Consider the following 27,978-nt stretch of genomic DNA (forward strand, 5'->3'; position numbering starts at 1 on the left):
TGCAAGACGAGCAGTATCGGGAGCTGGGAGGAGTAACAAGTTTCACCACCCATGAATAGCTGAGAGACTACATGGAAACTCAGGGTAAAAGTGCTGGAAAAAAGACAAATAAAAAGCAAATAAATATACATAAACTATCTGCTAACAGATTATATAGATATTTAAAAATATTAATTTTATATATATAAATATAAATATAAAAATCTCTAAACAATAAATGGAATTTGTGTGAAAGACTTTCATATTGCAACTCTCTCTCTCTCTCTCTCTCTCTGTCTGTCTCTCAGACTCTCTCTCTCTCTCTCTCTCCCTCTCTCTCAGACACTCTCTCTCTCTCTCTCTCTCTCTCTCAGACTCTCTCTCTTTCTCTGTCTATCTGTCTGTCTGTCTCTCTCTCTCTCTTTCTCTGTCTATCTCTCTCTCTCTTTCTCTCTCTCTCTCTCTCTCTCTCTCTCTCTGTCTGTCTGTCTCTCAGACATAATGACATAATGGCAGCTCCAGTGAGGTGTACTAGAAGACAGAAGCCATGGGACTGTGTTAATGACAGAGAACGCATATTTAAACTAAAAGGTGTAGTTAACTTCTGAAGAAATTAACAAAGAATGAACAATTATCTAAATGCTACCCATACTGCTTGGATCATATGCTACAGTATTATTTTTTATGATTCATTGTAATGACAGTGAAAATCAGGACAAACTTGTCTTTACACTATCACATAATCTGACCAAAAGTATGTGGACAAGTGAGAATTCAATGTTTTATTCCTAACACCGTGGGCATTAACACTGAATTGTTCCCCCTTTGTTGTTATAATGCTCTCCACTCTTCAGCGAAGACGTTCCACTAGATCAGTGGTGCCCAATCTTATTCGCAAAGGGTCAGTGTGGGTGCAGGTTTTTCATACCAATCAAGCAGGAGCCACACCTTATTCCACCTGTTTTATCAGTTCATCTTGACTTTTAGTAGAAAAAGTAGGCTTTTTAGTAGGCTCAGTTGGAATGAAAACCTGCTCCCACATCGGCCTTTTGTGAAAAAGATCAAACAGCCCTTGCTGTAGATGTTGGAGTGTGTCTTTGGGGATTAGTGATCATTCAGCTATAAGAGCTTATAAGATTTCAATCATGCAAATCTCAGAACAGTGCTCCCTAAATCCCATCAGCATGTGAACTTTGCGACGAGAGGGGCAAACACGCTGGATATTGTTTACACAAACATTCCCGGCGCGTATCGTGCGGAGCCCCGCCCCCACCTTGGCTACTCAGACCACATCTCTGTTATGTTGATTCCAGCATACAGACCTCTCGTCAGACGCTCTAAACCGGTTCTGAAACAGGTTAAAGCCTGGCCAGCAGGAGCCATCTCTGCTCTTCAGGACTGTTTCGAGTGCACTGACTGGGACATGTTTAGGGAGGCTGCAACCAACGGCGACTCTATTGACTTGGAGGAGTACACGGCATCAGTGACTGGTTACATCAGGAAGTGCATCGATGACGTGACCATCTCCAAGACCATCACCACACGCTCCAACCAGAAGCCGTGGATGACTGCGAAAGTGCGTGCTCTCCTGAGGTCAAGAGACTCCTCCTTCAGAGCAGGGGACAGGGCGGCCTTAAAAACAGCGAGGGGCAAATTGTCCCGAGCCATCAGAGAAGTGAACTGCGCACACGCCCAGAGAATCCACGGCACACTTCCAGGCCAGTGGAGACTCCCGGCGCATGTGGCAGGGCATCCAGGCAATCACCAACTACAGAACAACATCACCTGTCTGTGCTGTCTGTGCTGCCTCCCTCCCAGACACACAGAACAACACAATGGCGAGGAAGACCATCCCTCCTCTAAATGATCAGGTGCTCTGTCTCACCACGGCTGACGTGAAGAGAACTCTATGCAGAGTTAACCCAGGGAAGTCTGCTGAACCAGACAACATTCCTGGAGTGCTCAGGGAGTGTGCAGAGCAGATAGCAGATGTCTTCACTGACATCTTCAACATCTCGCTGAGCAGCTCCATCATCCCTACGTGCCTCAAGACAACGACCATCGTCCCTGTGCCAAAGAAGTCTACGGTTTCCTGCCTCAAAGTCTATCGTCCCATCGCACTCACACCAATTGTGATGAAATGCTTCGAGAGGCTCTTCATGAGGCACATCAAGTCACAGCTACCACCCTCGCTGGACCCCTTGCAGTTTGCGTATCATCCTAACCACTCCACAGACGATGCCATCACCACAACCCTCCATCTTGCCCTCACACACCTGGACTGTAAGGACTCATACGTACGAATGCTGTTCATAGATTTCAGTTCAGCGTTCAACACAATCATCCTTCAGCAGCTGATTGAGAAGCTGAGCCTGCTGGGAGACCTCAGTCAGTCTGGATCAGGAACAGCATCTCCAGCACCACCACACTGAGCACTGGAGCTCCTCAGGGCTGTTTGCTCAGTCCACTGCTGTTCACTCTGCTGACTTACGACTGTGCAGCAATGCACAGCTCCAATCACATCGTCAAGTTTGCCGATGACACGACCGTGGTGGGTCTCATCAGCAAGAACGACGAGTCAGCATACAGAGAGGAGGTGCAGCGGCTAACAGCCTGGTGTAGAGCCAACAACCTGTCTCTTAACGTCGACAAGACTAACAAGATGGTTGTTGACTTCAGGAGAGCACAGAGTGACCATTCTCCACTGTTCATCGATGGATCCTCTGTGGAGATCGTCAAGAGCACCAAATTCTTTGGTGTTCATCTGGCAGAGGACTTCTTCTGGTCACTCAACACCAGCTCCATCACCAAGAAAGCCCAGCAGCACCTCTACTTCCTGAGGAGGCTGAGGAAAGCCCATCTCCCTCCCCCCATCCTGACTATGTTCTACAGAGGGACCATCGAGAGCGTCCTGAGCAGCTGCATCACTGCCTGGTTTGGGAACTGCAACGTCTCGGACCGCAAGACCCTTCAGCGGATAGTGAGGACAGCTGAGAAGATCATCGGAGTCTCTCTCCCCTCTATCAAGGACATTTACACTACACGCTGCATCCGCAAAGCTAACAGCATTGGATGACCTCTACACACCCCTCACACACACTCTTACACACCCCTACAAACCCCTCACACACACTCTTCACCCTCCTGCCATCTGGAAAGAGGTACCGGAGCATTCGGGCCCTCACAACCAGACTGTGTAACAGTTTCTTTCCTCAAGCCATCAGGCTCCTCAACACCCAGGACTGAACTGTACATAACTCTCTCTCTCACACACACACACACACACACACACTCAGGACTGAACTGTACATAACTCTCTCTCTCACACACACACACACACTCAGGACTGAACTGTACAAAACTCTCTCTCACACACACACACACATACATACACACACACACACACTCTCTCTCTCACCTGTGTGGACACACACACATAACTTATATTGTTCAATACTTATTGCACTACCTCAACCCCCTTGTGTTTATTACATCTGCTGCTATATTTATATTTATGTTTATTTCTATTTTGCACTACCTCAACCGCTGCTATTGTATTTTTGCACAATACATGTTGTCAGGTCTGAAAGTTGTACATCATCTCATTTTATTTCATTTCATTTACATTTCATTGCATATGTTCTTTTTCTTTTTTCGGCGCTGTGTCGTGTCCTGTGTTTTTTGTGTTGTCTTTTTTTGTACTTATTGTTTTGCACTGTCTTGTCTATGCTCTGTTTGCACCCAGCTGCACACTGTGCACTTTATGTGGCTTGGACAAACTTCGGTCCTAGCTCTGTGTTGTTTTTGTGTTTGAACTTCATGTTGTATGATTCTGTAGCACCAGGTCCTGGAGAAATGTTGTTTCATTTCACTATGTACTGCGTCAGCTATATGTGGTTGAAATGACAATAAAGCTTCTTGAATCTTGAATCTTGAATCAAGCTGCTTTGAGACAATGTCCACTGTAAAAGGCAAATAAATTGAATAGGATATGTAAGTTTTTTTGGTTGTTACTACATAGTTATAAGGTACAAACATAGCTTCACTGCACTGACTGATTGAGATGCTGTAAGGTGAAAATAAAAAGGAGCTGAGAGTTTATGGGGTTTATAACAGTCCTCTGTTTACAGGACACAGACATTCTATACTACTGTGTGCTTCAACTTTGGGAAAATACCAGACAAATACGGGTGTGATGGTCAGGTGGTCACATACTTTTAGACCATATAATCTATAACTTATTCATTCACAGCTCTGAGTTCTGTAATTAACACGTGTACAGTTTAATGTGTATTTAACATATATGGGTGTGATTGTCCACATACTTTTGGCCATGTAGTGTATTTTTTACTCTATCATCACAAATGAGTGCTGTTTGCTTGTCTTTTAATCTTAACGAAGAGATTTGTTCATAAAATAGTTCCATATAAGATAAATGATAAAGAAGAGATGTTAAGGTTAAAGTGTTATTTGTTCAGCTTGGTAACTTGTGGTTCACGAAGCCTAAACAACACAAAGGCGGCCCTGTCGTCTGGCGCATGCGCAGCACCCTCAACTTTTCGCGCGAAATCCTGAAAGGGGAGGGGCGCGCTTCGTTCTCATTGGACGCCTGACCGAATATTTGGAATATTAAAATTAGTCATTAGTTTTGACCAATCAGAGCGTAAAGCGGTGCAGCGTCAGAACTCTGTGTGGCGCGAAAAAGTTCCAGAGTCGGCGCGGGGCAGAGCAGGACACTCACGCGGAGCCTCAGTACTTTATTTTTATTTATCTGTCGAAGGATTTTATTATTGTAATTATTATTATTACATTTCAGACAGATTGTATAAAATGGCTGCCGAAGTTGTGGATGATCATGAGATGAGGGAAGCTCAGAGAGATTACCTGGATTTCCTCGATGATGATGTAAGTATCTCTTCTCCAGCCATTGTTGCTGCTGAAGTCTCCTCGCTGTGGTTGTTAGCACCGATGGGGGAGATTGTTTCGCCATGCTTTGTCTTTTATCACACATGAAATCTTATTTTTAGATTCTGTGAATCGAAGTGTGCCTAGATGTATAATATTATTTATGCACGTGCACTCTGCACAGTGCAGGCTCGAGCTCAGGACAGAGAAGCCACGCGCTGTCTCAGTTTTCCTTCCTGTATTTACTGTTTTCACTTCTATATGCATAATAAGTCTATTTTTATTAAATCACGCTTTACAGCAGGATCAGGGGATCTATCAGAGTAAAGTCCGGGACATGATCAGTGAGAATAAATTCCGCCTCATCGTCAACATCAACGACCTGCGGCGCCGCAACGAAGCACGCGCTGCTAAGTAGGTTCATCTTTCCTGTTACTTTTTCTTTCTTTCTGTTCAGTACACCAAACATATCAGTAAGTGCTTTTATGTCGCCCGATCAAATTGTGTGATCATATATCAGATAGCTTGGAATTCAGAGTGTGGACCTTCCTCCTGAACTTTCGTCTGTAGCTATGGGAGAGCAGTGTTGATGACGTCACTGGCCCTTATGAATATTCATTGATTCGTCGTGAATATATGAATATCGTAATAACCAATTCTAGTAGACTTTGATTATTTAGACTGAAGTCTCTAATGTCTGTTAAAAGACAGTTTGTCCTTTTTTAAATTAAATTGTTAAACAGCACCAAAAGGCTAAATCTAGTGATAAAGTGTGTGTGTGTGTGTGTGTGTGTGTGTGTGATGTCAGTAACATTTAATTGAAGCATCATGTGACACAGACAAACACAGATTTCGTGAATCAGTCTCTTTCTTTAACCAAAAATTCACTGTTACTCATAATGTCTTTTATCTATACAGTATAAACCATGAGTTCTCACTCTTATAACTCTATGGGTGCATGCTACAAACATAATTGTAAAGGAGCCGAGAGTTTATGTGGATTATAACAGTCCTCTGTTTACAGACTGCTGAACAACTCTTTCAACGAGCTCCTGGCCTTCCAGCGTGCTCTGAAGGATTTGGTTGCGTCTGTTGATGCCACCTACGCCAAGCAGTTTGAGGAGTTTTTCATCGGGCTGGAGGGCAGCTTCGGGAGCAAACACGTCACACCTCGTACCCTCACCTCCCGCCTGCTGGGCTCCATGGTGTGTGTGGAGGGCATCATAACTAAATGTACGTCATGGCTTATAATATTATAATATAATACAGAAGTCAGAAACCATGCATGTGTAACAAAGTGAAACATGTTATAACAGTGATATTACAGAATAATGAATACCATTTTGTTCTTTATGTTTTAGGCTCTCTTGTGCGTCCCAAGGTAGTACGCAGTGTCCATTATTGCCCAGCCACCAAGAAGACCTTAGAGCGTAAATACACAGACATGACCTCACTGGATGCCTTCCCTTCCAGCTCCATCTACCCAACAAAGGTATTGCTCATTTGTCTACATGTTAAATTTGATTTGAGGTGAAAATGGCTACTAAAGTGCATCTAATCACTTTGATTTTCCCCCAGGATGAAGAGAACAACCCCCTGGAGACCGAGTTTGGTCTGTCTATCTATAAAGACCATCAAACCATCACAGTTCAGGAGATGCCCGAGAAGGCTCCAGCTGGACAGCTGCCCCGCTCTGTGGACATCATCCTGGACAACGACCTGGTGGACGCTGCAAAACCTGGAGATCGTGTGCAAATCATTGGGACCTACCGTTGCCTGCCGGGCAAGAAGGGCGGCTTCACCTCTGGCACCTTCAGGTACAACAAGTCCTCTATTAATAGATTTGGAACATGACCACAACGCTGGGGGAATAACAGCTAGTTCTACTTGCGCTGATTTCACTACAGTTATTAGTTCTAGATGTAGTCCCTCGTCTTGGAGCATGCTCAGTTCTGTCTTTGTTGCTCCTACATTCAGGACCATTATGATAGCTTGCCAAGTGAAGCAGATGAGCAAAGAGGTCACTCCGTACTTCTCTGCTGATGATGTGGTGAAGATCAAGAACTTCAGCAAATCTCGCACTAAGGTGAGGACATGAACATTGCTATATTTCCCAGTGATATATCCTTTTGTGTGGTGGTCAGAGGTTATGTCCTGATCACCTCAGATCATTTATAGCATCATAGATTTACCCTCGTGTTTCTGTACAGAATGTGTTTGACCAGTTGGCTCGCTCGTTGGCTCCCAGTATCCACGGTCATGAGTACATCAAGAAGGCCATCCTGTGTATGCTGCTGGGTGGAGTAGAGAAGGTTCTGGAGAATGGATCACGCCTCCGTGGAGACATCAATGTCCTCCTCATAGGTTTGTATCACAAATAAACTTTAAGCTTAGAATAAACCTGCAGCTTGGAGGCAGGAAATCAAATGCAAGAGTCTCCACATGTATTTTGATCCTTGAAGAAAAATCACACTCTAGTCTTTAACTATAAATGTAAATGGTTCTGTTTTCTGTTTTCTTTGCCAGGCGATCCCTCTGTAGCAAAGTCACAGCTGCTGCGCTACGTGCTGCATACAGCCCCTCGCGCCATTCCCACCACAGGCCGCGGCTCATCAGGTGTTGGTCTCACTGCAGCCGTCACCACTGACCAGGAGACAGGTACTGCAGCGTGAGCCTTTACTAAAACTTCTGACCTTCATGTGCATGAGTTTATGTATTGTTCTTCTGGCACATGATTTGCATAATCACATGAATGTTCCTAATAAACTGGCCATGAGTAGAGGGATACGGGATAAAAAAATGGCACAGATTTCTAATGAACCTGTGAATCTGCACTATATGAGCAAAAATATGTGCACCCCTGACCATCACACCCATACTGTGAAGGTTTTCCACTAGATGTTGGAGTGTGTCTGTGGGGATTAGTGATCATTCAGCTACAAGAGCATTAGTGAGATCAGACACTGATGTTGTAAGAGTGAGGAGGTCTGGGGTTCAGTCGATGTTCCAGTTCATCCCAGTGGGGTCGAGTCAGAGTCAGGGATCAGTGCAGGACACTCCAGGTCTTCCACTACAACATTAACCGCTACACCATGTCTTCATGGAGCTCTGTGCTTTGTGAGCCTCCAGCAGATAAGAGGGGTGTGATGGTCAGGTGTCTAAGCCATTCTTTGACCATGCAGTCTAGCAGTGTGATATATAAGGCTAAAGCTCGTATTATCTCCCCAGGATATGATAAAGACAGTGTTATTCACGTATCTGTCCAAACATCTTATAGAGTTGATGGGGCATTTTTAGTGAGAGAATCTAGATGCTGCTCACAGAAAAGGAAACAATTAGTTATAAATATATAAAGGCAAAGTATTCTTTACTTTGGCCCAAGGGTGCACAGACTTTTGTGTGAAATGTAGGTGAAATTCATCTTTGTTCCAGCTGATTGTTAAGGATGATCTGTGACTGTGATGTTACAGTAGAGCGGTGCTGTAATTACAGAAACACACTAGACGTCTGACTCTGAACTCTTGCTCTGTCCTGTAGGTGAGCGGCGACTGGAGGCTGGTGCCATGGTGCTGGCTGACCGAGGCGTGGTCTGCATTGACGAATTCGACAAAATGTCCGACATGGACCGCACTGCGATCCACGAGGTCATGGAGCAGGGGCGTGTCACTATCGCCAAGGCGGGGATTCATGCTCGTCTGAACGCCCGCTGTAGCGTCCTGGCAGCTGCCAACCCTGTGTATGGGCGGGTGAGTGCTTTATAATACACCATCATCTAGTACAGATTCACATACCGGTCAGTTACAGCAAGTCATGTGGTTTGTGGATCTACTGAATAATCTGACTCTCTCTCTCTCTCTGTCTCTCTCTGCAGTATGATCAGTATAAGACCCCCATGGAGAACATCGGGCTGCAGGACTCTCTGCTGTCTCGTTTCGATTTGCTCTTCATCATGTTGGATCAGATGGACCCTGAGCAGGATCGTGAGATTTCGGACCATGTTCTGCGCATGCACCGCTACCGGGATCCTCGCGAGCAAGAAGGAACAGGTACTCAGACTTCACTTCAGCTGTCAAGCCGAGACCTCGGGTTAAATGTTGCAGAATAGAGCTTTAAACTAAAACCAGGTTTAGATCCTGAAATCCTCCTGTGCTGAGTCAAGCAGTGTGGAATTTGTTAGGGCTTGCAGATGTTTTCTCAGTCTAATTGTGTAATTGTGTAATTTGTGTAATTACACCAAACTCACCACCACACCCCTGACTGTGTTCCAGCGATGGCTCTGGGTGGTACAGTGGATGTGTTGGCCACCGAGGACCCCGATGTGGTGCGGGAGGAAGAGGAGGAGCTTCAGGTGTATGAGAAACATAACCATCTTCTCCATGGCAACCGGAGACAAAGGTATACACTATAAATCTGTTTACAAAAAGCAACACATCACTGAGACCTGTTTACTGTAATGACTAAATTACATCAGAGTTTAAATGTTAATGATATCACGTGTTATCACTCTGGTGTCCAGCATTCGTAGGCGTGTGAACGGGACTCAATGGAACGAAAAATGTAGAGTGACCGCGCTTTAAAGAATGAAGCGGTGTGATAAACAGGGCTGATGTTTTTTTTCTCCCCGTTTTAAGGGATCGGGTGCTGAGCAAAGAGTTCATGAGGAAGTACATCCATGTTGCCAAGGTGATTAATCCCGTATTGACCCAAGAAGCAGCCAATCACATCGCAGAGGAATACACAAGACTGCGCAACCAGGAGCAGCTGGGCTCGGACATTGCGCGGGTGAGGAAATGTTTGTCCGTCTTGAAATCACAAGATCTTCCTTTTAAATTAAGTAGCACAGTGATTAAGTGGCGCTTTCTCTCTCGTACAGACCTCCCCAGTGACGGTCAGGACTCTGGAGACTCTGATCCGTCTGGCCACGGCACATGCCAAGGCTCGCATGAGCAAATCTGTGGAGCTGGAGGACACTGAGGTGGCCGTGGAGCTGGTTCAGTTCGCCTACTTTAAAAAGGTCAGAGAGTCTTCCTTACACCTGCACACACCTTTAATCTGGAATAATTAGTGATACTCATGTACCGGTCAGAAGGAATTATATCTCTATAGAGGGTTCAGGGGGCTTTGGGGGCCTGGATTCTGGGGGGTGGGGGGTGGGGTGCTGGTGGTGGTTTGGGGTTTTACTAGAAGGAATGTTTTATTGCTGTTGTTTTCAACTTGATCTTGTTTGTGAAAGAAAGCTTATTGTACTTACGGTTAAAGGTTCATCTATTCATACATATGTGGACTTATTAATACATATCACCTTTAATAATGTGTCAGCCAATAACTACAGCTTATTTTACAAAAATAAAATATAAAAAACGTGCAAGAAGGCAAGTCACCATGCACTACGGGACCGTGCACTGTCCTGGACTGGCTCACACACACACACTCACACACACACTCACATTAACACTCATTCATACACACATACACACACACACTCACATTAACACTCATTCATACACACACACACTCACATTAACACTCATTCACACACACACACACACAAACACTCATTCAGACACACACTCACATAAACACTCATTCATACTCACATACACACACACTCACATAAACACTCATTCACACACACACATAAACACTCATTCACACACACACTCACATAAACACTCATTCACACACACACTCACATAAACACTCATTCACACACACACTCACATAAACACTCATACTTATGCTTACACAAACACTACACTACCATGAACAGTAACACTCACTCACACTGACACTCGCATGTCACTCTCATTTACACTAACACTACACTCACACACACACATAGCCACTCACGATGACCCTCAGACTTGACCAGTGGCTTACATCAGAAAAAAGGCATAATGTTAACGAAGCCTAACTTGTTTACCCACTGAAGCACGTTAGTTATTAATGTTAGTTTAGTTGAAATATCTTTCTTCAATCTCAACGAATATAACTATGTCATGTTTACAGTTTATAAGCATCTTATTAGCTACAAAGTCACAATCATTCCTTTCAATACTCTAGGTCCTGGAGAAGGAGAAGAAGCGTACCAGACATGGAGAGCGTGATGCAGCCTCTGATGATGATGAAGAGGAGGATGAGGAAGATCAGGGCACCCCCAGACAACAAAGAAAGAGGTCTGAACACTTAACGTTTAATCTGTTAAGAGGAAGCCATTTTTTTTTTTACTCTTGATTATGTGTTAAACCTGCTCTCTGTCCTCTAGGAGGCGCCGTTCGACTGAGCGCCGGCCGTCACAGGGCAGTGAAACGTACGACCCTTATGACTTCACCACCGAGGTGGACATACCTCAGAGTGAGCAGAGTTACACCTTCTCCTTATCACGTAGTGGCCTGTACACGTCTGATAAAAAAATAAAATAATGCTTGTTTATTTATATTGCGATTTTTCTTGTGTTCAGTCCAATCTCCAGCTTCCGCAAGACCCAGTGAGGAGCCCATGGAGACGTCGCAGAACGGCCACTCAGAGCTGTCAGCGGACAGGTCAGTGCAAAGCACAAGGACGTAGAGAACAGCAACCAAACATTAATAACTAGTGTTTAAATAGCAAATTATCTCTATTGTACTCTCTTGAGTACGAGGGAATGCATATTTCAATAGACTAAAAGGATTTTAAACTTAATCCTAAAGTCTGTTATAACAGTTCCAGTAGATTTAGACTAATCTCGGATTAATCTGATTGGTCAGATGTTTTATTCACGTTTTGTTATAGATATCTTCAGGCTCTGACACGTCTTGTGTGTTTTGCAGGATGAAGGAGTTCAAAGCCGCCTTGCTGGAAGTCTTCCGAGCCGCACATGCTCAGTCTGTGGGCATGAACGCTCTGATGGGAGAGGTCAACAAGGAGCGCTCGGCTCCGTTCGAGAAGGCCGAGGTCCAGGCCGCTCTCGCACGGATGCAAGACGACAACCAAGTCATGGTAGCTGATGACATCATCTTCCTCATCTAAACAGGATGGGAAGGAGAGAATGGAGGAAATGAAAACACTGCAGAGTGTGGACTTTTATTGCAGATGTGCATTCGGACATGGACGCTTTTACTCCTTTGTAATACACGCATATCTATGCATAGTTTTATTTCTTTTAAATCGTACCCTACTTTGTGCTGAAGTGTGTTCATTGTTGTTGTTTTATCTGCTTTTAAACAAAAAAAAAATCAGTTATTTTCATTAAACGGTGACGTGTGTGTGTGTGTGTGTGTGTTTGTATATATTGTTACAAAAGAAGGTAATGTTTCAGTTCAATGGAAAAATAAATGAGCGGTCACCTGATTTTCAGCTTGATTGATTGTTTTATTTCTACCAGTTTTCGTTTCACCCTTAATAATGTACTGGAACAGAATCCCTCTCACATGTTAGAGCGACTCGGATATCTAAAAAGCAACAAAGATCCCAAAACATATCTGTGACTTTTTGGACAATCGCAACATATTCATTACAATTCAAGACTTTCTGTTCCTCCTGAATGGAAACCATAAAAGCTTGTGCAGCACAAGAGCAGTCACGTATCTTAAATTCCTGATGCGCTGGTTTTCGGGGGAGTCGCCTACTCTCTCTCTCACCTTTTCTCCACTGGTCTCGTAATGAAGCAGTAAGCAGTGTGGGTAGACTTGACTTGACTGGTGTGTCATAGTGAGAGTGTAACTGATGTGTATCAGTACATGAAATGCTACTGTGTTGTCAGTAATGAACAAAGAAAGAAAAAAAAAAGCTTTCCAAGCACACACACACACACACACACACATATATATATATGTATATATATATATATCTGTGCTTGGAAAGCTTTTTTCTTTGTTCATTACTGACAACACAGCATTTCATGTACTGATGTGTGGAACTTCTAGTTTAATAAAGCCTCCTGAAAGTTTCATAATACCTTTGAAGTGGGTCGGAAATACAACTAAAATAAAGAATTTAGATATCTTCTGACATTTTTATATTAAAATAAAGCAATAATATATAATAAAACTGCTCAATTAATAAGTATTCACCCCCTCAGTGTGACCTGTCCTCTTATACATATTAGACCCTTTAGATTCTGGATTTAGATACTCCTCGATAGAAATGTTCTTCGAAGCTCAAAGCTAAATTAGATGGACGATGCTGATGGACAGCAAGTTTCTGGTCATACCAAAGGTTTTCAGCTGGATTTGGACTGGGTTTGGACTCAACAGAGCTTCACCTAGTTCAAGCCACTCATATATTCTTGCCCTACATATATATATGTATATATATATATATATATATATATATATATTCTCATAGATCATATCATCTTGCCCTATCTGCAGATATCTGGCTGACTGAAACAGGCTCTTATCAACAGTTTGCTTGAATTTTTTCCATCCATGTTTCCTGTGATGCTGACAAACTTTCCAGATCCTCCTGCTGAAAAGATGAGACCATGACACTACCAACTACCAATACCGTGCTTCATCATGGGAATAGTGTTGAAGCTTCACAGACAGTTCCTTGGTTCTCATGACAGAGACTATCCAAATACCCAGATTATTTATTGTACATGTATACACTTGGACACAGGTGAACCCTGCACAAATATATTTAGTTGGAGCTCTTCAAAAATAAATACAAGTCTTAATTTCCATCAAAAAGGGTGTGAATGTTCAATTACTGTATGATGCTTTTAGAATTTTTATTGCTGTTTATTAAATAATTCTGAGGACATTTATTTCATCTTATTTCTATCAAGTCACATTACAATGAGAAGATATAAATAAAATATCCCGTTCTTCACTGGGAGTCAATTCTTCCTGGAGGCACAATACACCAGTTTCATGTACTGTAGTATATATTATGGGATAGATTATTTTGATTGCTCATGACCTCTGTGGGAGACATACCTTCCTCAAGTGAGTTTGAAAAGTATTTAGATCTCTAAATTTCATTTATGATGTATTTAATCAGCTGTATGGAATAGTCATATTTCTGCTTTCATTTACACGCAATAATCTATAATAACAAAACAAAAACAAGTATGTAGGTGAAGCTTAACCATTGTGTGTAGTCTGGAGCAGGTTTTCTTCAAGGATCTCTCTATGCTTCCTTTAATTCTGACCAATCTCCTCATTGTTGCTGCTAAAGAGCAGTCCCATAACATGATGCAGCCACCACCATTGTAGGATTGTGTTTAGGATAAGCAGCACCTGGATTTCAAAACAAAGAAACGGCCCTTGGAGTTGACTTTTTGCCCCTGATGATCCTTTTAGTCCTTCATGTGTCTGCCATAAGATTTTCCCCAGGTTTCACAATGATGCTTCTTGGAACATTTGATGCTTAATTTAATTGATTTTATTCCCTTGGTCAGATCTATATCTTGACACAGTTTGATCACAGAGATCTGAAGCCCACATAGCCTGATGTACACTGTGAGTTCTGAGACCTCATAAACACAGGTGTGTGCCTTTCTAAATCATGTCCAGTCTAAAGTGGAGAAGTCCTGGAATGCAGGAATGTTTTAGAGACATCTCATATAATTAAAGCAAAAAGGAAAACCCCTTCTTCCCTCTGGACCTGCCTGATCCACCCTCATCCTCATGCCCAACTCCTGGTTGGAATCTCATCACTTGGTGGATGCTCCACATGAACATGATGAGGATGTGTCACATAAACAGCCTGGAGATACATGGGATACTGTAGATAGTAGCATGAAGATGGTCTGAGGACTACCATGAAAAGTTTCGCCTTCAGTGCAAAAAAAAGGCTCCATCAGTGAGCAATCGATAACTTCATCAAGATATACTTCAAGTTAAAACTTGACTGAATTTCCTGGTTACACAATTAGCACTTTTTGGCCATATATTACAGTTATAGAAGGGAAATGATTACTAATTACACTCTCTGGTGTGACCCAGATGAGGATGGCTTTCCTTTTGATTCTGGTTCTTCTCAAGGTTTCTTCCTTATGTCATCTCAGGGTGTTTTCCCTCACCACCGTTACCTCTGGCGTCGTCATCTTTAAAAGATTTGCACAAATCTAAAAAGTAAAACATCATTCCTGCTTGTCCTATCCTTGTCATTACTGATAAAATGGATGGCAATAAAGTCACTTGAACCCATTTTAAATGGAAGCTATAAGACTCTAAAGTGTGCAGAAAAACTGAGGGGGTCTGAATATTTTCCAAACCTGTTACACATACCCTGTATTATGATCATCGTCCAAGAATGACTCATGAGCTCATGTCTCCTCTTGTGGTTTTGGCATTCATTCAGCTGTGTTATAAGAAGCCAATCAGCATTTTAGTGACCTACATTTTTGCAAAGTGGGCGACAGAATGTCTGCTGCCAGAATACTGCGTGTGCTGGAGGAAAAATCTAGACTTTAATGTTCATAAACCTGTCTACATTCTGCTCGCAGTTTCTCAGAGCAAGAGGAGACGGTCAGCGTCACAGATTTCTTTTACCTGCTGATTCTTCGATTTTTTTGTTATTCGATTCAGTCGCCTTACGCTGACAATATTCGCTGGCTTATTCTGCCTCATGAGTGCAGAACTTGGCGAAAGAGTGAAGAAAACCTTAAATCAGTTCCATTGGACGATGTTTATTTGTGAAAAGCTCAGAATCTCATTTACAGAGTCAGATAATAGACACTCACCATAAATAGACATAGACTAGCGCCTCTAAACGTGAAAAATCAGTGTAAAATATCATTTTTCTTAACTTTGACTTTCAGATTGCTATCAAGACAAAATTCAACTTAGAAAAGGAAATGCCAATGTCTTTTTGTTTGTCAAAGGTCTTCGATCGAACTTAAAACACTCAGATCACTGATCTTTCTACAGACGCATTGGTTTCGGTTTTAATATTCTTCGTTTTAAAGTTCCTTTTACAGTCACTATATCGACAAATACAATCCAAACATCATGAAATGTCATCCCTTCACTCTGTCAAATGAAGAAAGTTGCCATCACATGGCACAACCACACACACTCACACACACTATGTGAAATTTATGGATGTCGATCAGCCTACTGGAGAAGGAAACTGGAGAACCTGTAGGAAACCCCTGAAGCACAGGGAGAACATACATGCTCCATACACACAAAGGGAGGAGACAGGAATCAAACCCCAACCCTGGAGGTGTGAGACAAACCTGCTAACTACTAAGCCACCATGCTCCCTGAAGACCTGAAATGAAATGTGAAGAAGAAATCATTGTTTTTCTTAATCTCAGTGCTGTGTTTGATAAACTAGACCATCATTATATTATTCAGGCAATTATTAAGACATGTTCTGTGTTCTCTCTGCTTCAGGGAGCTGCATCACTGCTGACCCTGTGCTCTGACCTCAACTTCCTAACAAGCTGGGATATGTAAGGACACTCTGCTGTAATGTACTGTATATGTGATGAAATAAAGGCTTCTTCTTCTTCTTTATCGTCTTCATCCCCTTCATCTTCTTCTTCTTCTTCTTCTTCTTCTTCTTCTTCTTCTTCTTCCTTGCAACCCCCCTTTTTAAAAATATCATTTCCTAACTTTCATATTTTTATATACGATATATTACTATAGTTTATCAGGTGGTCCACTTACTGTATGAAACATGAGTGGTATATTAGGGATGTGGCTCCTGAGTCACTCAGGTGATTGTAAATCTCAGATAAGCTTGAATACAACTTATCCATGTTTAACTTTGCTTTCATTATTTAGAGCGTGTTCACTAAACCCTTTTAACCCTAACATATGTTAAATAACACGTGTCTGCTGGTGCAGTCAACCACACACGTCATGGCCGAGAGCTGCTGAATTATCGGTGCAGCTGATGACGAGAAATAAAAACAACACAATCAAACACTTCATATTCATGCATTTTAGGAAAGACAGACAGATTAATCATGCGTAGATGCTTTATTACAACAAAAAGATGAAATTGCATTTCTACATTATGATATCCTGGATTAGGCAAACTTTACACCTGGGAGGATCATGCTTTAGAAATGAAACCGAAAAGCATTTTTCTGAAATATCCATTTCAGGTTGTTCCTTTGCATGGCCGCAGACTGGAACATATTCAACCGCTCGTCTACATCTAAAAGACAAAAGTATGTCAAAGGGAAGGAAATACAACACAAGCAAGGCATGACATGTAGCAGTATATAAAGATGGGGAATTCACAAACCCTCATTTGTCACTGAATGGACCAGTTCTGTGCTGAGGACGGACTGCGATACTGACAGCGCACCTGTTTATCTCAAGATGTACATCTCACTGGTTAGTGAGCATACATTTATTTATTTCCTGTAAATTTTAACGACAATTTAAAAAAGCTGAGAGTTTTACTGCTGTATCACTCTGATAGCGTTTAAAATGTTATGTGCACAATATTTGTAGAATAATAATTAATAAATAATTAATAAATGCTATTAATTATTTATTATAATAAATAATAATTAATAAATGCATAGATACTGGAGTTGTTTCCTTGAAACACTGACTACAGGCATTAAGAGAAGAAGAAAAATAGTAATCTCCTCTCTGTACCTCTTCTCTCCTCTCTCCTTCAAGCTTTTCAAGGTCACACTGTTGTTAACGTTGGGGGTACTGTTGCTCGGAGCAGATCGTTCTCCTGCAGAGCGGAAAGGAAGAAACAAAGAACGGAGAAGGGCTCCAGCTAAAAAGGGCCCCCTGCAAAAATCCAAAAAACTGCAGCTAATTCTCGATTCTGCAGAAGAAATCCAACCAGATACCTACCAAATATCTCCGAGGCAGTCAGTATCACCGTGGACGTATGAGTGAGTCTGATTCAAAATGTACACATGATGCAACACACACACACACACACACACACAAACAGAGTGTATATCCACTTCAGATAATTATTCGTAAGCATGAACAAAGAGATGTTTTAAACAATACTAGTGATAGTAAACGAAGTATTCAGACACCAAAAATGACGTCGTTTGTTGTTTGCAATTGCAGCATTGAGATGTCTACAGTAAGAAGTACTCTGCAAACTTGAATAGAGTAAAAATTTTATGCTCTTTCTCGTTACATGATTACATACAAAATGATTAAAAATCTTTCTAGAATTTTCTTTTTAATCTCAGGCATAAATTAGTCTTATTTTATGGACTAAGTAAAATTGCTAAAGCATTTATTAATACAAACAGACATAATTATCTGCAAAAAAATTAAAGCTAGAAATTAATAAAAAATATGTAGAATTATGTTTCTGGTCTATCTGGTTTATTGTGACCTTATAATAGAAAATACCAGATGAATTTGATTATATTTAAGATATTTTAACTTGCCTACTGTAGAAGGCGTTAGTTTTTGCAGTGTAACCGACTTTTTGCAGCACTGTGGTTTAATTCTGGGCCGATCCGCTTGGCAAGTCATCTTCATTTGGTTTAAGGTTTATAAAGTTCCCTCACATGGACTCAAGATTTCAAAATACTCCATAAACGTTCATGAGATTCACGTCAGCAGATCCGTGAGGCAACACCATGACTTCATGTGTTATGTTAAAGGGTTGTTGTTTTGTTAAAACCTACAGCTTCAATCCGGATTGAGTTTCTTGGCTGATGAGATTAAATTCTACTCTATTATGTCCCGGTACATCTCCCTTTATTTTTCCTTCATGTTGACGTGTAACGCTCCAGTAATGATGCTCCCAATACGTGCATCACTTAATCTCATCAGCCAAGAAACTCAATCCAGATTGAAGCTGTGTAGTAATCCTGATGATTGAGGTGATGTTCTTCGTGCTTTGTGTGACCTGTTGTTCCTGCTATTGTCAAGTCATTCTTCCGTATCGTTAGGCCGGGTTTTCATGTAATGAAATCGTGTGTGTCCTACCGGCTCGCTTAACTTTCAGCCTGCATATTACTGAACCAGTCAAACCACTTTACTCTGGCTCTGTAGCTTTTATTTTTGTTTAATAATGTTGTCCCTGAGTCAGGCAGCATCATTACTGTTGAAAGAGGACACTGGCATTAGGGAACACTGTCGCCATGAAGAGTTGTAGTTGGTCTATAATCATGTTTAGGTAGGTGGTTCGTGTCAAAGTGAGATCCACATGCGTGCAAGACTCTAACTTTTTCAGTAATTCGTGCTTCTTCTGTCGGATCAGACAAGACGAGCTAGTCTGGTCTCTCCATGTGCATCAACAAAACTTGTGTGTACATGACCCTGTCTATGGTTCAGTGGTTGTTCTTCCTTGGAGCTCTTTTGGTTGGTACGAATCCCAGCATAACGGGATCAATACACAAGACCTGCTGTTTTGGAGAAGCTCTGACTCAGTCGTGTAAATATCACAGTGTGGCCCTTATCAGTCACTCAGACTCAGATTCCTACACTTATCCATATTTCCTGCTTCAAACGCACCAACTTCAAGATCTGACTGTTTATCTGATAAATCCAACTGACAGGTGACGCTGTAAAGAGATAATCAGTGGTATTCTGGTCACCTTGCAGTTGTTTTAATATTATGGCTGATCGTTGTTTTATGTTCAAGGATGTTTATGATAATAATAATAATAATAATATATATATATATATATATATATATATATATATATATATATATATATATATATATATATATATATATATATATAAAATATATTTTAAAAATGATTATTATTATTATTATTATTAATAATAATAATCATTTTTAAAATATATATTTTTAAATCAATAACAGTGCATAGAGGTTTGCTACATTATATGGCCATATTTAGATAATATTCCTTATTATGTGATTAATATAAATGATAGAAGATTTCTCAACCAGTTTTTCCATGCTTTAATATTTATTTTTTCTGAATATATATATATATATATATATATATATATATATATATATATATATATATATTATATCTGAATATTTATTTAAAATTTTATAAATTATTGCATTGTTGTTGGGACAGTTATTTTTCTTTTTACAATTTATATACCATTAGCAATATCCACTACTCACCTCCATTAATGAGAAAAGATGTCTTCTTTTATTGATCTCCCTCTCATCCTATTTTTTTTCCCCTTTACCACCCCAAACTTTACCAGTCCACTTTTTTTTTAATTCTATTGTATGGCTTTTTTAAAAAAAAAAAATAAAAAATTATTTTAGAGATTTTAATTCTTTCTTGAAATAAATACTTCAAATAATAAAACTAAATCTGCCAATAGAGCAAGAATATTTCGAGCTTGAAATCATACTGCATTTAGTTCATTTGTAATCTTATACCAGATAAATGTGATATCTGTGTTGATGTACAGATGTTGTGACTTTGCTAGATTGTCATTTTTCCAGTGCGGATTTCATCATTCTTACTAAACAGCACCTTCAGCACAAAAACATTGTGCAATAGACCAGAAATGAAACTCTGTGGGTTAAAGTGCAGAACGGAAATGAAGATGTTTAAATGTCTCTGCTCCTCTCAGGGTCTCTTACGATGAGTCGCGCATTCCGAGCCGCATCTTCGAGGCGAAGTGTGAGAGAACGGGCTGCTTGAGCAAAGACGGGAGTGAAGACCCTGGTCTGGAATCGAAACCCATCTACTATCAATTCCTGGTGCTCAGAAGAATCCAAAAAGGCAAAAAGAAGAATTATTCCTTCCGGCTGGAGAAACACACCACCAGCGTGGGCTGCACATGCGTTGTACCCAAAATCATGTCTCACATGTAGCGCTGCTGTGACGTGAAATCTGACTGAAAATCATCTTCACAGCTCTTCATACCAGCCTTTCACAGTCACAGGTTGCTGTATTATTGCTTTCTTTTTTAGCTCAGGAAACCATATCACATCAGAGAGCTGTACATGAAGAGCGTTGTTAGGTTGCTTTTGTCTTTTTTGTTCTCTCCTATTCTGTTAATTTAAGAATACAAGACCATCAAAAAGACAAAGCACAAGTTAGTGGTTTAGTAACCAGATGTTTTTACTGACCGTCATGCCAAATCATCATCGTGAACAATTTCTGAACAATTAACATCGGCGCTCGTCAAAACACATATATACTGTCATTTTTGTAAAGTCACCTAATGTCTAATGTCTTTTGGCCTAAATGCTGTTAACATGTGGTATGACAAGACAAAGACAAAAAACAACACAGAGATACGCCATAAGAAATGACATCATACACAGCTAATGCTAATTCTCTGACTGCCACTTCATTAAAATAAAAGTATTTTATTTGTTTTCCACTGTTTCTTAAATTAAATCTCCTCTCTCTCTCTCTCTCTCTCTCTCTCTCTCTTCTTAGCTATCATTTGAGCAAAAGTCTTTGAGCTTATATGTGCCTCTGAATTGTGCTTTAACTATTTAGTCCAGGATAGTTCTGAAGAAGCTAACATTTCTACCAATATTTCTGACAATAATATTTATTGCCATCGAATCTCTGTCATGAAAAAATGCATAATCATGAATTTAATACTGCTTGGAGAACAAAAGCAATGTGAATAAAGTCCTTTATAAATTCATTTTTATTGAGAAATCACGTGTGCCTCTATATTAAATAAATGATCAGTGAGTAAACATGCATAGCTTGCGCTTTGCTAGATGGCATACATTTAAGAAAACGTGTATAGACATTTATGAAGTGCAATATCCGGTTATCTTGTCCCCAAAAGTACTGATCTTTAAATCTGCATGATCTGTGTGTCTGTATTATTTATGAATGATTTCTTGTTTCTTCTACATCATCACCTTGCTATGTACAAAGCACTGATTTACTGAAAGTTTTCTGACTCCTGCCTCTGACACTAGAGCTACTGTTGTGTTGTTGTCCGAACAAGTTATCACTTTTGACAATTTATATCCTATGGAAAAAAAGAACAAAAGAATGCAAAACAAAACAAAGATTTGCTTGTGTTTTTCATTGCCATTAGCAATGTCCACTACTCGCCTCCGTTACTATAATGAGAAATAATGTCTTCTTTTATTCATCCCCCTCTCATCCTATTTTTTTAACCATCCCACAGTCCACTTTTTTTTCCTCCAGCACTTTATCGGCATGCTTCCTCCTTCAGCTCTTTATTCTTCCTCACTTCTTCTGCGTGTTTGTCCTAAAAGTGTCAAAAACAGTCCTCATTAGATCAGTCTAGGGACAAAACAAATCTCAAAAAACAAACCTAGGCTCCAAAACCCTACATACACGGGAAAGAACATTTTTAGGTCATAAAACAGATATTGTATGCTATTATACTATATACATATATATATATATATAATAAAATCAGGCATAACATTATGAACATTATGACCTGCATTGTGGCTAATATCTGGCCCCAAGATGTTAGCAGCAGATCCACCTCGCAGCTTACAGGACTTAAAGGTCACTTTTGATAGATACTGACCCCACAAGAGCTGCAGTTTTGGAGATGCTCTGATCCAGTGGTCTAGCCATCACAATTTGGCCCTTGACAAAAACTCGCTCAAATCCTAACACTTGTCCATTTTTCCTGCTTCTGACATCAACTTTGAGGACAAAATGTTGACTTGCTGCCTAATATATCCCACCCACTAACAGGTGCCATGATGAGGAGATCATCAGTCTTATTCACGTCACCTGTCACTGCTCACGATGTTATACCTGATCGGTGTAGTAGTTTCAATGGATGTATAAAGAACTAATTAAATACATTCATTAATTTGAAAATTTATTAAGGTAATAAGTAATAATAATAATTATAATAAGAAATACTAAAAAGCTCTCTGAGTCATTTGGTATCATTTATATTTGAAAAGACGATTAAATCCAGAGATCTATGGTTTGTCCCTCTTCTAAAAAACATTAAACCTTCTATTTAGAGCCCTGCAGCAGGTTGTTGGTCAGTGAGGAGTCCAAGTAAAAACCCTATAGGAAGCTAAGATCTGTTTCTATGATGTTTCAGCTTCTCTATCTACTCTGTCTACATTCAGAGCTGATAAGGGGAAAGCGTCTCTCTCAAGCTGACAATAATGACCACAGTGCCTCCGACAAAATGAAGTCCAGAGGCTATCACACTTGACTTATAATATAGGCTATGAATGAATGAATTTTTAGATCAGCCCTGAATATTTGACTTGAAGTAAAAGTCCAGCGCCAAAAGTCTATCCACTACATGTATGAAAGATTAAGCAGGCTTGACATGTTTCTGAAAAATTTCTATGATCTCAATAATAATAATAATAATAATAATAATAATAATAATAATAATAATAATAATAATAAACATACAAAAGACCTAAAACTAAACAATTTTGGCATCTGAAAATGTATCTGCAGGATATATTACAAGAGAAATTATTCACTATATCACAGACACACTTTCTGCCCTGACATTTGTGGAAATTGATTTAATAGATTGTTTGCTATAAAAACAAGATCTCTGTGTGTGTGTGAGTTTTTTTTTAAACTAGGCCAATCTGGCATGCATTAGCTGCCCGGTCTGCTCCATCTGTTCAACTGAAACTGTTCACAAGCGAGGATGAGGATGAAAATCCGGCCCCTATGGTTTATATCAATGGTTGCAGTTCCTATTCTGACCACTAGGTGTAGTAATAACTCAATGGATAGTTAGTAGGGCTGTGAGGAAGCTGCCTTGTGAGTGTGAGCTTTAGTTTAGTTGAATTAAATTAGTATTATTAAAATATTTAAATTAGTATTTCAATATAGGTTTAGTTGTAAATTGTAAATGTCCCACTGGGATGAATAAAGTATCTATCTATCTATCTATCTATCTATCTATCTATCTATCTATCTATCTATCTATCTATCTATCTATCTATCTATCTATCTATCTATCTATCTATTGTATGGAGTTGAGAATGGTTTAAAAGGTGTGTCTCTGTCTTATCTGACCCTGTGGACAGGTCACCATCTGATCCAACTGTGATGCCTCGGTGTTACAGTGATTCAAACTCACAGTCCAACCTTTCAGCAGTCCAAAGCCCTAAGTGAACCATCACTGACCTTGAGTCTAATAATTTTCTGAAATTGCTTTCTCACGTATCATCCTGATGCACCGTTAGATAAATTATTTAAACATCGATCTACTTTCTGTAACGTTTTTCCAACACAGGGTTGGAAAGATCCTGGTGTCTATACCCGGTAGTGGACACCCTGGAGGGGGTGCCAACTCATAACAGGGCACAATCACACACTCACACACTATGGACAATTTATTAATGCCGATCAGCCTTTGGAGTGGGGGAGAAAACCACAGAGAAAACCCCTGAGGAAAGGGAGAACATGGAAACTCCACACACACAGGAAGGAGATGTGCTAATGCACTATGTAATTATAAATCTATATGCATATTAAAAGCCATCTTCTGTGTTAAATACATCACTAACAGCAGCTCTTGTGATTGTTAATCATTTGTAGTTAAATGTACTGGTTATGCAAAGTGCGGTTGCGAAAGTCCTGAAAAATAAATCGTTAGAGATTTTGCAATCCAGGTTATATCAGCATTCGGACAGAACTATAAATGACCAGACCCCACACAGTGTGCTATACAGTGAATATGGAATGAATCCAGACACGACAACTGTTTTCTTTACACTGTCTTTACCTTTTCCTGAAGCCTCTCCAGCATGGCGGCCAGCAAGGCCTCGCGGTTCTCTTTGTTGGTCTCCATCTTCTGTTCCAGCTTCTCCTTTGCGTTCTTGATGAAGTTGTTGTTCTCCTCGAAGGCCTTCTGGATCACCTCCCTCTCGTGCTCTCTCTTCTCAGCCAGGTGCTTCAGCAGCTCTGCCTCCTGGAACTGAAGAAAGGCTTATGTGTGTTAGGATTTTATTATCTGGAGATTGTTCTGTGTGTAGTGAGAGAAAGACAAAGACAAAGTGTGTGTGTGTATCGAACCTTCCGTCTCTCCTCAGCAGCCTCCAGCTTCTTCTGGATCTCCTCCAGTGAGGGGTCTTTGCGGTGTGGCATGGAGGCGTTCAGCTCAGGCACACCGTCGAATGAAGGTGGCTTCAGGATCACTTCAAACGCCTGGCCTGATGCACGCTTGTTCAGCTCGATCACTTCCACGTCCTTGATCTCACACCAGTTCAGGTCCACTGCATCTATCAGAGAACGTGCCAGGTCTCATTTATTAAATCAATCAATCAATCTATCTATCTATCTATCTATCTATCTATCTATCTATCTATCTATCTATCTATCTATCTATCTATCTAATGTATTCTGAAATTGTGTCTGAGGACAATACCTTGAAAAAATGAAGAAAGTCAAACAATACAGCTAGATACCTAACTTTAATTCAGTGCAAAGCGACATACAGACATACAGACATACAGAAATACACGGTATATACATTAAAAAGAATGTACACAATAATAAGTACATTCTTTGAAGTGGTTCACAATTATATAACTCATTTATAATGACAGTAATGACAGTAAGCAGTGTGTGTTTATACAAATATATGATCCTGTATCCAAGTGAATGTTCTGAGTGATGTGTAAAAATACAGAAACTACATGTTAGCTAAGAGCTAGCTGGTAGCTAAGAGCCAGCATGCTACACTGAGCTAGCATGCTCTGCCGTTTTACCTTCAGCTTTATAGGTCTGCTTCTCTGTAATGTCCGACTTGATGCAGGAGCAGAAGAGTGACACTAGAGGGAGCTCCTTCAGTTTGTTTCGGTAGGCTGAAAGGAGAAGAGTCAGTCATGTCAAATAAAAATCTACAAAACCATTCCTTCACTTCACAGAAACAACAAACAGCATTAAGACAACTTGGGGATTTATATTTAGGCTGCAAAACTGTAATAAACATGACTAGGACAACTAGTTAACATACCTGCCAGGGTCATGCTGTTCATTTTCTTTCTTCACGTAGCAAGGAGGATTAATCTGTTCTTTCAACTGAGAGAGAGAGAGAGAGAGAGAGAGAGAAGGGGGTGTAGATAGACAGATAGAGAGAGGGGGGTAGGCAGATAGAGATAGATAGATAGATAGATAGATAGATAGATAGATAGATAGATAGATAGATAGATAGAGGGCATAAGGGAGGGAGGAAGGGAGGATGAGCAATGAGAGGACTAAAGGCAGAAATGGATTTCTGTTCCTTTGAGATTTGTAATGAATTCTCGGCGTGTTAAAGAGCGCTCAGTGCGGCTTTCCTCACAGTCAGTACACAAAAACAGCCAGAACACATGAACACACCTCTCTGATTCCTTATGATTTTATTTATTTCTCTTTTTTCAAACAGAGCAGAATACATCTCACTTCAGCAAATGCACTTAAGTGTCAAATAACCCCAAAGAAAATTTTCTGAGACTTCACTGCTGATGATGTTAAATATAACCTTTTTAGAATTTCATTTTCTATACCAACTAATACCTAATTAATGCTAGTGTTTTCTATACCTTTTCTATATCTATACCTTTTCAATACCTAATTAATGCTAGTGTTTTCTATACCTTTTCTATATCTATACCTTTTCAATACCTAATTAATGCTAGTGTTTTTTTCAGTGTCCCCCCCCCCTCACTATTTATATTTTACTGAGTATTTCACTTTAAGACATCTGTCAGCACACTGGAATCAATATATCAATGAAACAGTGAATCAATGAATCTTTGAAAACCTGTCACACTACGAGGCAATTAGGAAACAATATTGATGCCATGTTCGCTGCCAAGCCTCAATGCTTCCTAGAGAAACAAATTTTATTTCTTTGTTTTTACTTGTTTGAGTAAAATTGGGATTTCACCAAGCCCTCTAGAATAAATCAGGATAAATTTAATATCTGGAATATTCTATAGTGACAGTAGATACAGCTATCTGTAACCATTCAGTATATTTAGTTGAAAACCCCCAACTAATAAAATGCGACTTGATTAAAAAGACACATTTTTCTGACTTCTCCCCCTAAATATTTCAGCGATTTGTCAGTGGTTATTTACTCCATTACCCAGCTGAAGCCCAATCTGAGAACACTGATTTTGTCCTGAGGGAATGACGTGAATTCAGATGAGGAACACACAGCTACGACGTCTACACCGACCCACTGAGGTGCAGTGAGATAGCTAATAAAGGTCAGTGATATGTCTTTAACCTGGATTTCATTTCGCATCAACACGTATGACTTTTATAACATGCAGAAGAATAAAACAATCCTCATGTACTGAACCTGCTTCATGCGATCATACATAATAGTGACACACACCTCTGAAAGTGGGAGACCACACACACATACACCCACACCCACCCACACCCACACACTAACCTTGTCCAACCTCCCACACACACACACACACACACAAGGAACGCTGATCAATATCCACTTCCTGCAGACGTTGCTGTTTATTTACAGCTTGTCAGTGGAATGGTAAGAAGAGCCTCGGCTGAGCTTGGAGGTTAACTGTGTCAAAACGGCACAAAACACCGTAACAGAAATGTCACGATACCAACAATCACACAGAAATGGATCTGATGCTGTTTTATTTGCAAAGTAATACGCTTTAGAAGGTATATTTTGTTCATTTTTTTTCCAACTCTCCCAAAAAATCCAAAATCAATCTTTGCTATTTGTTACAGGATCTGATATCTAATGCACCATGTTCTGCTGATATCAGCCCGACACTGACACTAGGTTCCAGACAGCATACACCGATGCCTTTGTTGAAGATTTTGTATATAATTGAAGTGCAACTTTTCTCTGTAAATCCCACCTTATGCGTATTACATAACCATCGACTTCTGCACAGCCATGATGTCAGTCCACCCAGATCCATAAAATATCATCAGTAGACACAACAACAAGCATCCTCTCTCATCAAACATCACACACACACACACACACACATCACGTACGTATTATTAACGACTAAACAACTAGTGCTGCATGAGCAATTAATCTCCATTAGTGATGTCTGATGCAGCACGGTCAGTCCGAGTCTTTGTTTACTGATCAGATGAAATAATGAAGAGTTTAAAAAGGTCAGAAATCCTTTAGGAAAGCTTTCGGTGGTTTGTTTTGGTACAGTGTACACTTACCCCCTCTCTTTAATAATGTCCGTAATGCTGGTCCCCCTCTCTCCTGCTTTTTCTCCAAGTCTGCACGTCCTCGGATACAAGAACTGAGC

At 40.4% G+C, this 27,978-nt stretch overlaps 3 protein-coding genes across 3 annotated transcripts in view; 2 read left to right on the forward strand and 1 right to left on the reverse strand.

The window, feature by feature from the left end:
- The first annotated feature begins 4,672 nt into the window (after nt 1-4,672).
- mcm3 (minichromosome maintenance complex component 3) lies at nt 4,673-12,213 on the forward strand. The gene is made up of 17 exons (XM_058378460.1): nt 4,673-4,884; nt 5,186-5,298; nt 5,909-6,117; nt 6,246-6,376; nt 6,463-6,701; nt 6,862-6,970; nt 7,095-7,248; nt 7,411-7,542; nt 8,422-8,630; nt 8,756-8,930; nt 9,153-9,279; nt 9,516-9,666; nt 9,758-9,898; nt 10,948-11,060; nt 11,150-11,238; nt 11,345-11,426; nt 11,694-12,213. The coding sequence occupies exons 1-17, from the start codon at nt 4,810-4,812 to the stop codon at nt 11,890-11,892; spliced, it is 2,448 nt and encodes an 815-aa protein (XP_058234443.1). The 5' UTR covers nt 4,673-4,809; the 3' UTR covers nt 11,893-12,213.
- A 4,814-nt stretch (nt 12,214-17,027) lies between these two features.
- On the forward strand, nt 17,028-20,658 carry il17a/f3 (interleukin 17a/f3). The gene is made up of 3 exons (XM_058378568.1): nt 17,028-17,168; nt 17,463-17,689; nt 20,346-20,658. The coding sequence occupies exons 1-3, from the start codon at nt 17,154-17,156 to the stop codon at nt 20,587-20,589; spliced, it is 486 nt and encodes a 161-aa protein (XP_058234551.1). The 5' UTR covers nt 17,028-17,153; the 3' UTR covers nt 20,590-20,658.
- Nucleotides 20,659-20,814: 156 nt separating this feature from the next.
- The window catches only part of stmn4 (stathmin-like 4), a 7,189-nt gene continuing 25 nt past the window's right edge, over nt 20,815-27,978 (reverse strand). The window contains exons 1-6 of the mRNA XM_058378567.1: nt 27,890-27,978; nt 25,689-25,753; nt 25,441-25,536; nt 24,746-24,951; nt 24,456-24,647; nt 20,815-21,965 (exon numbers count right to left, since the gene is read on the reverse strand). The exon at nt 27,890-27,978 is cut by the window's right edge and continues 25 nt beyond it. Coding sequence (XP_058234550.1) covers nt 21,906-21,965; nt 24,456-24,647; nt 24,746-24,951; nt 25,441-25,536; nt 25,689-25,710 — 576 coding nt within the window. The 5' untranslated portion in view covers nt 25,711-25,753; nt 27,890-27,978 and the 3' untranslated portion in view covers nt 20,815-21,905. The remainder of the gene's footprint in view (nt 21,966-24,455; nt 24,648-24,745; nt 24,952-25,440; nt 25,537-25,688; nt 25,754-27,889) is intronic.

The sequence above is a fragment of the Hemibagrus wyckioides genome, linkage group LG25 (genome assembly GCF_019097595.1).
Source record: "Hemibagrus wyckioides isolate EC202008001 linkage group LG25, SWU_Hwy_1.0, whole genome shotgun sequence".
NCBI classification, from domain to species: Eukaryota; Metazoa; Chordata; class Actinopteri; order Siluriformes; family Bagridae; genus Hemibagrus; species Hemibagrus wyckioides.